This window comes from Symphalangus syndactylus, chromosome X, assembly GCF_028878055.3.
Source record: "Symphalangus syndactylus isolate Jambi chromosome X, NHGRI_mSymSyn1-v2.1_pri, whole genome shotgun sequence".
In the NCBI taxonomy this organism is placed as follows: Eukaryota; Metazoa; Chordata; class Mammalia; order Primates; family Hylobatidae; genus Symphalangus; species Symphalangus syndactylus.
The window spans coordinates 152480496-152494386 of NC_072447.2; the positions used below are offsets into that span (position 1 = coordinate 152480496).

The 13891-nt window shown below is 47.9% G+C and overlaps 2 protein-coding genes across 2 annotated transcripts; one reads left to right on the plus strand and one right to left on the minus strand.

Annotated features, from left to right (window-relative positions):
• Positions 1–1509: 1509 nt before the first annotated feature.
• EOLA2 (endothelium and lymphocyte associated ASCH domain 2) lies at positions 1510–13201 on the minus strand. Its single transcript, XM_055268254.2, has 4 exons — positions 13075–13201; positions 12692–12973; positions 11768–11946; positions 1510–1590 (listed from the first exon to the last, which is right to left on the minus strand). Exons 2-4 carry the CDS (start codon positions 12942–12944, stop codon positions 1525–1527), a joined length of 498 nt encoding a protein of 165 aa, XP_055124229.2. The 5' UTR covers positions 12945–12973; positions 13075–13201; the 3' UTR covers positions 1510–1524.
• Positions 3097–10471, plus strand: LOC129475851 (heat shock transcription factor, X-linked member 3). Its single transcript, XM_055268253.2, has 2 exons — positions 3097–9308; positions 9768–10471. The coding sequence occupies exons 1-2, from the start codon at positions 8826–8828 to the stop codon at positions 10350–10352; spliced, it is 1068 nt and encodes a 355-aa protein (XP_055124228.1). The 5' UTR covers positions 3097–8825; the 3' UTR covers positions 10353–10471.
• Positions 13202–13891: the final 690 nt, after the last annotated feature.

The window sequence follows — 13891 nt, forward strand, 5'->3', positions numbered from 1 at the left end:
CTTTGGTGCTTTTATAGAACACAAGCTGAAAACTTCCTTTAAAATCCCTGAAGATGTATCTCTACCTGGAGACTGCCTCTCTTTTCCATATGGACTTCCTTTTTCCAGGGATCCCAAGAGGCAAGAATTATCACCTACAGAGGCTCTATGTCCTATACTTGAGTTTAACACACACACACACACACACACAGTGTGCGTGTTCAAGCATTAGATATTAATTCAGAATAATTTTAACACAATTGCTCACAAACGTTGTTACAAAAGGCTTTTAAGATACCGTAGAAAAGAAAACCAGCGTATTTTACTCTGAGCAGGGCAATAGGATAAATTAATTAATTTTTAAAAACGTGCATGGCCAGGCGTGGTAGCTCACGTCTGTAATCCCAGCATCTTGGGAGGCTGAGGCGGGTGGACCACGAGGTCAAGAGATTGAGACCATTCTGCCCAACATGGTGAAACCCCGTCTCTACTAAAACTACAAAAATTAGCTGGGCATGCTGGCACATAATCCCAGCATGGAATCCCAGCTACTCGGGAGGCTGAGGCAGGAGAATCACTTGAACCTGGAAGGCAGAGGTTGCAGTGAGCCAAGATCACACCACTGCATTCCAGCCCGGCTACAGAGTGAGACTCTGTCTCAAAAAAAAAAAAAAAAAAAGCAAATTATGAGCATCCAGGTGTCCGTGTCTACAGCAAGAGTGGAAAGATGGCTGATAAGCAAACCAAGCAAAGCCTCCTTTAGAAAGACTCATTAACTCAGGGGCCTGTGTGAAACAAACTTCAGGGGATGCCACTGCTGTGGACTAGCCTCCTTCCCTAAGCCCCGGCTGACCAGACCCAACCAGAAAGGGGTCACTTGTGCCGAATGCCACATAATTATACTGAACTTTCAAAGGGGCCAATTTAAAAAAAAATACAAAAATACTCAGAAGATTCAGTCAACCTGAGTCAGTGTTATAAGCGTGTCCCCTCATCTTTAACTCTAGAAGGAAAGTAACTTTGAAATGACTGTGTTGGTCAGTTTTGCACTGCTATAAAGGAATACCTGAGGCTGGGTAATTTGTCAAGAAAAGAGGTTCATTTTGACTCGCATTTCTGCAGGCTGTACAGGAAGCATGGTGTCGTCATAGCCTTCTTGTGAGGGCTCAGGAAGCTTCCATTCATGGCAGAAGGCAGAAGAGGAGCTGGCATATCACATGGCGAGTGAGAGAGCAAGCAAGAAAAGGAGAAGCTGCCAGGCTCTTTTAAATAACCAGATCTCATGTGAACCCACAGACAGAGAGAACTCACTCATTATTGTGAGGACAGCAGCAAGTTATTCATAAAGGACCCACCCCGATGACCCAAACACCTCTCCCACTAGGCCCACCTCCAACACTGGAGTTCACATTTCAACATGATATTTGAAGGGCACAAAATACCCAAGCTGTTTCATTCTGCCCATGCCCCCCCAACAAATCTCACATCCTTTTCGCACTGCAAAATACAAGCATCCCTTCCCAATAGTTCCCCAAAAGTCTCAACTCATTTCAGCATCAACTCAAAATTCCAAAATCTGAGACTCAAGGCACGTTTCTTCCAACTATGAGCCTGTAAGATAAAAAAACAAGTTATTTACTTCCAAGATACAATGGTGATCCAGGCATTGGGTAAATATTCCAATCCAAAAGAGATAAATTAGCCAAAAGAAAGGGGCAACAGGCACCACACAAGTCTGACACCCAGCAGGGCTGTCATTAAATCTTAGAGCTCCAAAATAATCTCCTGTCTCCATATTCTGTATCCAGGGCACAGTGACGGAAGGGGTGGGATGCCAAGGACTTGTGCATACCCATCCCTGTGGCTTTGCAGGTGCAGCTCCCATGGCTGCTCTCACTGGTTGGAGTTGAGTGCCCGTTGCTTTTCCAGGTTCAGAGTACAAGCTGCTGGTAGCTCTACCATTCTCAGCCATCTTCCCACAATCCCACTCAGCAGTACCATGATGAGGACTTTGTGCAGGGGCTCCAACCCCACATTTTCCATGAGCGCTGTTCTAGTAGAGTCTCTCTATAGGAGCTCTACCCTTGTGGCAGGCTTTGCCCTGGGCACTCAGGCTTTTCAACACATACATCCTCTGAAATCTAGATAGAAGCTGTCAAGCCTCTTTCACTCTTGCATTCTGTTCTCCTGCAGACATAACACCATGTGGAAGCCACCAAGTCTTATAGCTTGTGTCCTCCAAGGCAGTGGCCTGAACTGTATCTGGGGCACTTTGAGCCCTGGGTGGAGCTGGATCAGCCAGATGCAGGTAGCAGTGTCCAAAGGCTACAGAGAGCAGCAGGGCCTCAGGCTTGGCCCCCAAAACCATTCTTACCCACCAGGCTTCTGGGCCTGGGATGGGAGGGGACTAGATTTCTGAAATGCCTTCAAGGGCTTTTTCCCATTGTCTTAGATAGTAGCACTCGGCTCCCTTTCAGTCGTGCAAATCTCTCTAGCAAGTGGCTCCTCAGCATCCTGCTTGGTTTCTTCTCCGAAAATGCTCTTTCTTTCCCTACAACATGGTCAGGCTGCAAATTTTCCAAACTTTTATGCTCTGCTTCTCTTTTAATTATAAATTCCAACTTTAAGTCTTTCCTTTTCTCCTACGTCTGAGATAGGTTGTTAGAAGCAGCCATGGAACATCTTGAATACTTTGCTGCTTAGAAATCCCTTCGGCCAGATACAATAATTTATCACCCTTAAGTTCAAACTTCCACAGATCTCTAGAGCATGGACCCAGTGCAGCCAAGTTCTTTGCTAAGATATAACAAGGGTGACCTTTGCCAGTAAATTCCTCATTTCCATCTGAGATCTCATCAGCCTGGCCTTCATTGTCCATATTTCTGTCAGCAATTTGGTCAAAACCACTGAACATATCTCCAATAAGTTTGAAACATTCCTGCATCTTCTTGTCTTCTTCTGATATCTCCAAACTCTTCCAACCTCTGCCCATTACCCAGATCCAAAGCTGCTTTCACATCTTCAGATATCTTTATAGCATCACCCAACTCCTGTACTAATTTTATATGTTAGTCAGTTTTGCATTGCTATAAAGGAATACCTGAGGCTAGGTAATTTATAAAGAAAACGTTTATTTTGGCTCATGGTTCTGCAGGGTGTACAGGAGGCACGGCAGTGGCATCTGCTTCTGGTAAGGGCTCAGGAAGCTTCCAGTCATGGCAGAAGGCAAAAGGGTAATCAGCATGTCACATGGCGAGAGAGAACAAAGAGCTGCCAGGCTTTTTAAAGCAACCAGATCTCATGTGAACTTAGAGAGTGAGAATGTAAGGTTAGCCGAGAGAAAGGACGAGAAAGAGAGAGCCCCAAGTTCAGGCAAGCCTTTATTAACCTGTCGGCTGCCCCCTTAACAGTCAAGGAAAGCAGCCCCAAGCTTACAGAATGAGGGGTTTACATTGGGGCAGGGAGTTTGAGGGAGTCCTTTGGTATGGCTGCATCCCGCGGTTGTTTGCTGGTTAATTCTGCCACATATCACATTGTGATGTTTATGGTACCAGAGGGTGTAGGTAAAGTTTGTTTATGCTTCCCACAACCTCCCCCTGTTCAGTCCGGATGGTTTGTACTTGGGGTTTGCTTTATCGCAGCAAGGCCTGATAGGTAAAGTCTTCTATCAGGCTGGCTTCACTGCAGTGCCTAGATAAGGGCTTGGAAATGTAAAACGGTTTGGGGGAAGGGTGGGCAGCATGGAGAGGTTTGGGGGGAGTGTTGGCAGTACCAAGAAACTCTTTGGGGTGGTTTGTACCTAACAGAGAACTCACTCATTACTACAAGGACAACACTAAACCATTTATGAGAGATCCACCTCTATGACCCAAACACCTCCCACTAAACCCACCTCCAACATTGAAGGTCACATTTCAACATGAGATTTAGAGGGACAAAACAGCCAAACCATATCAATGACTAATCTGTTCTGTTTTCTGTTTTTGCTTTCTTCAGCCATTTTCTGCTTACAAAGACAACTTCTTCTGCTCAGATCATTGGAACACTCATTGTACTTGAGTAAGGTTGTAAGTCTGAGAGTCTGACCATGTGGGCCTACTCTGGCCCTGTTGCTTCCTCACTGTGGAACCTGCACCATGGCTCAACCCCTCCATGGCCTAGCTTGGCTCATTGGAGACATGGGCTCATTCCTAATATCCACCCAAGAGATGGGTGTGCACAGTAAATGACATAGACTAGCAAAGCACTTAGCACAGCGGATTGACTATGAGTTGTCCAGGTCATTGGCGTTTTGAACAAAGAATTGAACAAAATGCATAAAGTAGCAGAGGAATGAAATGCAGGAACAAAGCAGTGAAAGCAGGAATTTATTAAAGTGAGAAAGCCCTCCGCAGGGTGGGAGTGGGTCTGAGCAAGTGGCTCAACGGGCCAGTTACAAAGTTTTCTGGGCTTTAAGTACCCCATTTGAAGTTCTTAATGACTACCCCTTATCTGGATGAAGGATTTGGTCTGTGGATAATTAAAGGCTGAGGTGAATTGGCACCCTATGCAGATGAAGGGATGGTCCCTGCTTGGCCCACGGTCAACAAAGCACCCTCCCCTCCCTTTCCATCTGAGATGTGGTGGAAGAGGAATGGTTGTAGGGAGAGTAGCCTCTGATCCTTTGTTACTCAGCATGGAGAGATGGGTTTTTTGTCTTTTGATTTAGCTTTAGGAAGTTTGTGTTAATCAGCCTTAGGTTTCCTGCCCCAGACCCAGGTATTTTCCTTTTGATCCAGCTTTGGGAAGTCAGAGTGAATTGGCCTTAGATTTCCTGCCCCCAGACTCTGGTGTTTTCTCTTTTAGGAAGTTAGCACAGAGTGGCCTTAAGTTCCCTGTTTCTAGACCCTATTTTCCTGTCTCAATAGGAGCTCACAATAATTGTTCTGTTATCACTGTTCTAATGTAGAGCCACGTCCAAGGATGCTAAACCCCACTGAGCTCCTGGTGACATAGAACTTTCTTCATCCAACATGTATTGAGGGCCACATTTGCACTGTGGTCTCGGCCATCCTCATCCGCCTCTTAGTCCAGAGGAGAGATGGCTCATCAACATGCCCAACCTCATAGGAGTTCAGGATCCACCCAACCAATGGTGGAGAGCTGTGCTGGGCCAGCCCCTGGGAATAAGCCTTGCCAGCTGACCTCAGGGAGTGACCTGGACCCTGACAAGCTGAGTGACTTCTGGGTTGAAAAGGGCATTCCCATAGGAGAGGCAGCACAAGCACCCTTACCAGCAAGGAAGTTCACAGTGTGCTCAGAAAACAGCACCAGAGGGAACCAGACGTTGATGTAGGGAGACCCCCTGAAACTATTGCTATGGAATAAAAGATGAAATGCTCCTGATTATTGTAAATACATAATTGCATGCAGGATTGTGTAAAGACAATGCCAGGTTGGACTGCCAGAATGAGCCAACAGCCCGTGATGTGCTTTCCCCTGCAGAGAGCCTATGAATGGACGTGCAGTCAGGGAGGTTTCACGTCACCAAGATTCCTATCCTAGAAAAGCAGATATTCATAGCTCTGGGAATGGAATGTGACCCTTGTGGAGAGCCTATAAATGGACGCATGAGGAGCGCCTGTCCATATGGATAAGATAGGGCTATAAACGCCCTCATCTTGCCACGGCTCTTTTAGGCCTCTTTAGGGTTAAGGCATACTCCCTTCTGAGAATTTCCGGTCTAACCAGTTGTCTAGCTTCACATCCTGTTTCTATGGATTGGTTGTAACCAGCTTTTGCTGCAACTGTTACTGCTGACTAATATCTTGATAATCATACGTCATGGAAAGACTGTGTTTCTGTTTTAAGGCTCTGTTAGTAATTACTGATGCACACACTATATTGTAAATTCTTATCCCTGTATACCGTACTTCTGCATACAGCTGTTATGTTAAAGAATTACTTCATCCCCATGTGACCATCTCACCTCATAATCAAATGACCCTAAATCCCTCACTAACCTACCCCCGCCCTCACTAAACTTAATAATAAACGTTGGTATATCCAGTGCATCGTTGGCACCGTGGGGCCAGAAGGCAGTGGCCCCCCTGGACCCAGATTTTGCTATCTTGCATGTGTCTATTATTTCTCGACCTGCCGATCTGCCTGGGAACAAAGAGAGAGCACCGTTGCATTGCAGACTGCTGGCCAGATCCCGCAATAGGTTGAGAGTTGTCTTACCCAGGACCCAGCATCAAGCAAATGCTGAGTGAAGGAGGGTTAAGGGCGGGTGGCATGGCGGATACCTGAGTGTGTGAGAAAGAGGAGCCCAGTGACTAACGAGGCTGGGAAAGGAAGGCCTTGGAGGTGTGAGGAGTTGGTGCCTAAGCAACTGACAAGTTCCGAGCCACAGTTTAGAAAGACTCCTCTGGGGTGGGATGAACCAACTGCAGGGACACATCCTGGAGCTCGGGAGAGATCAGCAAGGAAGAAGATCCTGAGAGGCCACGGGGAGGATGAAGAGGGCCTGGGGGATCATGTGACAGGCAAGGCCTACACAGTGAGTCTTGGTCTGTGGCTGGCCTCATACCTTGGGGCCCCACCATCAAGAGCTCAGCACTATTCTTGATTGCTGCATAGCTACAAAGAAGCTGCAGCAAGTCAGCACTAAGACCACTTTCCACAGGGCTACTGGTCCTCATACCATAGTCAGCTGTGCTCTGCTTGGGTCACCTGACCACGATGATTTCATTCATAAAGCAGCAACGCAGAGGGGCCATCTCAGGGGCCTTTGGAGCATGGAAGAGAAGACCAACCATTTTCCTCAAAGTGGCTTTCAGGTGGCAGGTGACTCATAAAGAATGTCTGAATGGTTGCTGAGGGTTGCAGAGCTGATCTTTGGGGACTGAGCAGGCTTAGCCGGAGGCTGGATTTCCCACCATGACTCTTCTTAACCAGACATAAGTCAGTGCCCTGAATATTCCCTCCAAGGGACAAGAGGAGCTTGATGTCTTAGACTCGTAATCCCAGTGTACATTCTGTGACTTAAAACAAAGGAGAATGGTGGCTAATGGTCCTATAGAAGCCACATGACATAGTGTGACTAAATCAGATCAATACCAGCTCTTTGCTGAATGCCACCGTGTAGTATCCCTAGTAATTTTTTTCATGATCATTCCCCTCCCACCCAATGGCCAAAAGCCTTTATATAAGTAGAGTTTATAAGTTCGCAAAAGCCACAACAAAATATCATTCTCAGTCTTAAGAATTCCCCTATGAAAAAGCACTTTGGTATGTAAGTGAAAGATGCCAGCTGTGTAATTGAATACTCAAGGATCCTCATTTAGAGATGTCACCGATGGCCTCTATTTTAATATTTAGCCTCAGAGTGCATGTGCCTACAGGTTACACTGAGTCCTTGAACAAAACCTTTGTAAACCTGTTTAAAAAGCTTGGCGACCATGAACCAAGCCTGCATCCAGGCACTGGGGGCACCATGAAGGATTAGAGAGCCCTGAGATTGCAAAGCACCTTGGAAGAGCCTCTTCCAACCCTCTTCGCACTCAGGGCCGACCCTGAGTGGGCAAAGGGTGCTACTCAGTGGGACAAGGACCCAGGGTCCTTTCAGTCTGGGGCCTTTCCACTGTATCACTCTGTCTCCCTATACAGAGTGAATATTAAGAACAAAGTTGTCTTTAATGGCTAGAGAAAATGTATCACCAAAAAGACTGTTGTATCCTCTCATCTGGGGTTGAACATGGCTTTCATTTGGGTTTTCTCCCTCCTCCTGCTCACCCCAACACACACTCATATGCTCATCTGTTTTCGAATACATAATGATGGCGCTTTTGTGCTGGATTACTTTAATCAGGTCTAACTAGACAAGCAGAAACTTTTCTTAGGCTAGTCTGTGTAAAGCAGGCCTCAGAAATGAACATGTCTTGGGCAATGAAAACAGTATTTATGGGCAAAAATGAAACTAAAGGTAATCTCCTGTTGTGATCTGCAAGAGGGTGAGATGCAGGGGCAAGCAGAGCTCCACAGGAGACTCCAAAGCACAGCTGAGGATGTGGCCATCCAACCACAAATGGTGCTCTGGGTAACACAGTGGTAGAGGAGTGAGGGGAGTGCTCCCACCATACTCAGGCATAACACCACTCTGGGGACAACTTGACCAAGGGGAGTAAGAAACACTTTATCTGGGCCCACTAGAGCACATCCAACCAATCATTAGGAGTACTTGGAAGAGACCAAAGCAGGAAGGAGATCGGGGGGGATTGGAAAAGAGAGGTGCTACCACACAGATCAGGCCAAACAGCCTGGTAGGGACCACCATCTCCTAGAAGGCAGTCACCCATGAGGGGTCCATCTGACTCAGGCAGTCTTGGTGAAACCCAAGCTAGGGCTAACTAGGGGCTGGCTCTTGAGCAAATTAGAGGCCAGCAAATGGCCTCCCCTGTCTTCAGGGTTGGGAGTGGCCATACAGCCATGGTTTCTCAGCTCATCTGGGGCCTGGCCCTATGGCACAATGTGACTGTCAGAAGATGGGAGACTTTTCTGGGAACTTGAACCACTCCTGTTTATACTTTTAGAAAAGGGAGAAGCTGAAGGCCATGCCACCTCTCTACTCCCCCAACACCTGGCCAGGGCCCCCTCTCCAGATTGGCTGAGAGCCACCTTTGTGACATCATGTGACAAATAAAGCAGATGATGAGTTAAGCCACTGGTTGCCCTGATACTGAGACTCTAGAATTTTGTGGACAGTATTTATTGGGCACGCCTACTCTGACTGAAGGCATTTTGGACTTGCTAGGACAGTGATAAGGGCCTTGGGTACAAAATGCTCCTGATTCTGGTGTAGCTCCATGGCGAGTCAGAACACTGAACAGGAATATGAAGCCAAGCTGGCCCCATCTGTTGGTGGAGAGCCAACAAGCGGGGGGCCATCTAGTTCTTCACCTGACCCAAATCCAGATTCCAGCGAGGTTTTGGATAGGCACGAGGACCAAGCCATGGGCCAAGATCCAGGCTCCCAAGATAACTCACCACCAGAAGACCGAAACCAACGCGTGGCCAACGTGGAAGACAACCACAACCTTTTTAGGCTCTCCTTCCCAAGAAAGCTTTGGATGATTGTGGAGGAAGACACATTCAAGTCTGTGAGCTGGAACGATGATGGAGACGCCGTGATCGTCGAGAAGGATCTCTTCCAGAGGGAGGTTCTTCAACGGAGAGGTGCAGAGAAGATCTTCAAAACAGACAGCTTGAAGAGTTTCATTCGCCAGCTGAACCTCTATGGATTCCGCAAGACACGCCCAAGCAACTCTCCAGGAAACGAGAAAATGATGGTAAAGTAGAAAGCATTTCTGTAATCCCTTTTCTCTCTTTCTCAAACATATCTTCATAGGACACCAATATAAATAATATACTGTAAGAGCTTAAGTGTCAAAGATAGCATTTTAAAATGTGAAATATTGTTTATTGAAAGATGAAAAGTATAGAACTTAAAAAGTATGGATTTTGATATTAAACTACAACCCCCTTAGAGATAATGTAAGCATCATATTATGCAGACCTGCATGTTACCTCTACGGGGTTGCAGTTTAATATCAAAATCCATGCTATTTATATATTACTGCCTTGACCTATGAATTGTTTATCTTTAGTCAGGTCATGCTGTAGAACATAACCACACTTGCTGCCACTTAAAGCATTCTTTTCTCCATTGCAAAACAAAATCATAATTTTGAGAGGTGGGAAAGGAATAATTTATCCCAGAACAACTAACATGTTTCATTTTGTTTCAGATCTACCGCCACTCCAATTTTCAGAGAGACAAGCCCAGGCTCCTGGAGAATATCCAGAGAAATGATAACCTCAGAAACACCGCTCAGCAAGCGACCTGTGTCCCAACTCCAAAGAGAAAGGAGCTGGTAGCTACAAGACGCTCCCTATGTATCTATCACATCAATGCCAGGAAAGAAGGAATCAAAATGTGTCAGCGGGGAGCCCCCAGCGTTCAGGGATCCAGTGGCACCCAGTCCTTCAGGCGCTCTGGCATGTGGTTCAAGAAGAGGGCCACTTGGCATCCCCTGGGAAATGGGCCCCCTCAGGAACCAAATGGCCCAAGTGGGGAGGGCACCTCTGGGAATGTCACATTTGCATCTTCGGCTACTACCTGGATGGAAGGCACAGGGCAAGTGCCTAGTAGTCTGGTTTACTCAGATAATGGTAGTGTAATGTCTTTGTACAATATCTGTTACTACGTTCTGTTGGCCTCCCTCTCAGTCATGTCTCCAAATGAGCCCTCTAACAATGAGGAGGAGCAGGAAGGCTCCTCAGATTACAAGTGTAGACTCTGTGAACAGTTCAGAAACAACGCAAGTCCGTAAACTCACAGGCCACTAATGGCTCATAAAAGTTGCCATTTTCTAATAAGAAACACATTTTTGGTCTTAATAAAGAAAAACAAAATTCCACGAAAATAAATAATAAACAGTTTAAATGAGAACTGTTGTCTGTGTTCTTTTTAACCTTCTATATTATACACATCTCATTGGCAGAAGCCAGGGGAGGCTGGAAATCCTGTCCAAGACAGGCTTTGGTCCCCATTGTCCTCGTTTATTTGGAGAAGCAGCATTTTTACACACTCAGCAAAGGATGTTGCTAGGAAGGGTCGAGGCCAAGCCCAGGAAGACCTGGTCCCCTGAGATTGGCCTGCTGGTCAGGAGAAAGAACAGACTCCTGATTCCAGCAATATCTTTCTGTATCTTCAAACAGGAGATTGTTTCCTCATGGGTCCCTCCCAATGTTGCCAGGAAGTGTCTGATCAGCAGCTCAGCATCCCTAGCCTAGCATCCAGGGGCCTCCAAAGAGGCCCACTTGAAAGGCAGGCCACCCTATCTGCCATGGGATGTACGACCACCATAACATCCTGGCTCAGAAGAGAAGGGCCACTGCAGTCAATGCCTGGGGGGAAATGCCCATCATCCTCATGGATAACAACTAGAAACTTTGCTAAATCACCAAAAAAAAAAAAAAAAAAATCACTACAAAATAAAACAACACTACTGATCACATTTCCAAGTTAACCTCACTCTACTAGAGCTGTATTTTGGATGCATTGCTAGGATAGGAAGTAGCTGTGTGATGCAGGTAACACACATGCTTCAGAAACTGACAGACACTTTCACAACAGTGAGAGTAACCTGAAAGGACAGACAGCTGCTCTAAGTCTGACGTCCTCTTCATCCTGGATGAGTCGGTTGATTAATGGCTAGTCACTACCAGGCAAACATTCAGTGCCAGGTCCCAGAGTTTCTGTAATGTCGCCTGGATGCTAGTTACACATTTGATGAGTTTTGACCAGAACAAATCAGGGGAAAACATAGAATGAAGCCTCAAACACTAACCAGTCATCTACAACACATTTATTTGTATAATCCAGAAACTAGCAGAGCCAAAATTAGCAGCAATGCTGAGACATTTACTGGGAGCTTTTCCTTCTACCCTAAGGTCAAAGTACTTGAGACATTGCCTGTGTGCCTAAAGAGGCATCACACAAGGAAAGCCCCACCCCCTACTTCCTTCATCTGAGCAAAGAAACCTGTTTACATGCACAGTGCTTAGTGGGTGGGACTCTACAAAGCAGTGGAAATTCAGAGTTAACCTAATGTATACAGGTCTGCATCATGCTGGCGAATTGAAGGTGTCATGATTTAGCTGGTTTCTCTGGAACATTCCTTTCAGGAGCCCACACTTGTCACACTTCATGCCCCAAAGGGATCAGGTGCTCTGGGATGTCTACCTGGAATACATCCTTGCCTCCTTTCCTAGGTATGGGCTCCAGTAACCACCTGGGGTTTGAAATCACAGTCAGGTACTTCTGCTTCAGGTTGGTCAGTACAGCTTGATTTTCTAGTTCCACAACCTCATCAGGAGTTAAGTCTTCGGGGCATTGCAAAGTTTCCCCAATGTCAACGAGTCCTGTACACAAAGAGAGATACACATGAATGCCTTTCACTTCCATAGCCCAAGGCCTGCCCATGTGACAACATGGTTACTCAAAGTCACAATCAATAGAGAGTAAGATGGCATCAGTAGAAGGACAAGAAGGGAGTCAAGTCCTTCTTCCATAGCTTTGATAACGAGCCAAACCCGATACAGGAAATGCTGGGAGAGGCAGGGGGAGGGCCTGGGAAGCTACAGGTGATGCCTGAGCAGGTCACCAGGGGACAGGTGCTGATGTCCGGCCTCAGTCACCCAGAGGTTAGGGGACTTGCCCAGGGTGCTGTGAGTGGTGGGGCTGGGGCAGGCTCATGAAGCCAGGCAGGCAGCCCAACTCTAGAGGCCACCTGACCCATTCGGCGGGCTGGGCTGCTTTTCATGGTCTCTGCCACACATGTGCACTCACACATGTATGCACACAAACACACACACAGCCAAACACCACAAACACCATGTGCACATGGACCTGACCAGGCTTCTCACTGAGATCAGAAACAGGAACTGAGGCCCAGAGCGGAGAAATGATTTACCAGAGCTCGCGGAAGCTAGGCACGCCAACCCCCAGCCCAAGGCCCTGGCTGTCCCTTTGAAGGTGTGTTGCCAAAAGGAACTGTGTTATACACACCAATCAGTTCAGACGACAAGAGAAGCCCCCAAACTCCCAAGCAAGATCTTGGGTGGCAGCCCTAGGCGTTGTCTGCACATTTGGTACATTGTCACTTACCCGCTACCACTCCTCGACCAAACTTTTCCCCTTCCCTGAGCAAGGCCTGAATCTGAGCAGGAGTCATCCCGAACCTCTCCACCAGCAGCTCCCGCCAGGCATCGCCTTCCCAGTCCCTGTGAGCAATGTGGATGGCGATGGTACAGTTCCGCTGGCTGCTCAGCAGGGGACGCCAGCGCGTCTCCACAGTCTTGACTCCATTTAAGACAAAGCCAGCATAAGGCTGCCGGAAGGAGAGGCAGCCAAACTTCATCTTCCCGAGCGCCCCGGGCCTCCTGTGGCCTGCAGAAGCACAGAAGCACGTCACACGCCAGCCCTCCAAGCTCATGGGCAGTGACCTGACCTTCCCCCCATGTCTCTCAGATGGCCTAAATCCCACTGACCTCGATGGTCTGCTGCTTCCGTCTGTCACTGATGTCCAGCACCACGGCAGGCCCAAGGGAAGGGGCTGGGATTTGGCTGACTCAGCCCATGGAGTCTTTGGGGCGGTCAGTAGTAGGGCGGGGACAGCTAGAGGAAGGCACAGGCAGGATAGCATGTGGTCAGTGCTATGACAGAGGTCACCGAGCCCTAGGGCAACACAGAGGACAGAGGGCCCCCTTGGCCTAGCCAGAGTGGAGAGTCGGGGCTGGTGTCAGCCCTCTTCCAGCACAGAGAGACAGTCCCAGGCTCTGCTTCTCTTCCTTTTCCCCTGCTGTGCCCTGCCAATACTCTTAGTGCCCTGGCCCTGACGCCACCAAGGCACTGACCTTCCTGGCTCCTACTCCAGGGCTGCTGAGCCCACATCGTTGATATCCAATCTTAGCTCTGCTCTCAGGATGCACCGTGACCTCAGATGGCCCCCAGACATCTCCTCTCCACCCCTCTGGGTGCCACCTTCCTCAAGCCCCTTTCCCCACCACTGCCCTCCACCGTCAGCAGACGCCCCCGTCCCGATCTGAGCTGAGAAAACAAGAATGATAATCAGAACAACTGGCAACACCACACACGCCTCCCACGTGCCAGCCTCTGGGATGGCATGATCCTCGGATCATCAAATTGAATCTTCAAGTAACCCAGCAGGGTCAGTGGTACTGTGAGACCCACTCTACGGCTGAGGAGAATGAGGCACCAGCCCACAGTCACACGGGCTCTGACTTCCCACAACTCTTGCCCAGCCTCCTGCGCGTGTGGCTTGGGAGAGGGTCCCCTCCTCCTGCA

What these genes read in the sequence shown, in the direction of transcription:
- LOC129475851 (XM_055268253.2), top strand. Translation starts at nt 8,826, where the DNA reads ATGGCGAGTCAGAACACTGAACAGGAATATGAAGCCAAGCTGGCCCCA. An exon ending in CAGGAAACGAGAAAATGATG is followed by an intron (nt 9,309 to 9,767) that starts GTAAAGTAGAAA and finishes ATTTTGTTTCAG; the next exon opens with ATCTACCGCCACTCCAATTT.
- EOLA2 (XM_055268254.2), bottom strand. Translation starts at nt 12,944, where the DNA reads ATGAAGTTTGGCTGCCTCTCCTTCCGGCAGCCTTATGCTGGCTTTGTC. An exon ending in TGGTCGAGGAGTGGTAGCGG is followed by an intron (nt 11,947 to 12,691) that starts GTAAGTGACAAT and finishes CTTTGTGTACAG; the next exon opens with GACTCGTTGACATTGGGGAA. An exon ending in GAGGCAAGGATGTATTCCAG is followed by an intron (nt 1,591 to 11,767) that starts GTAGACATCCCA and finishes TTTATCTTACAG; the next exon opens with GCTCATAGTTGGAAGAAACG.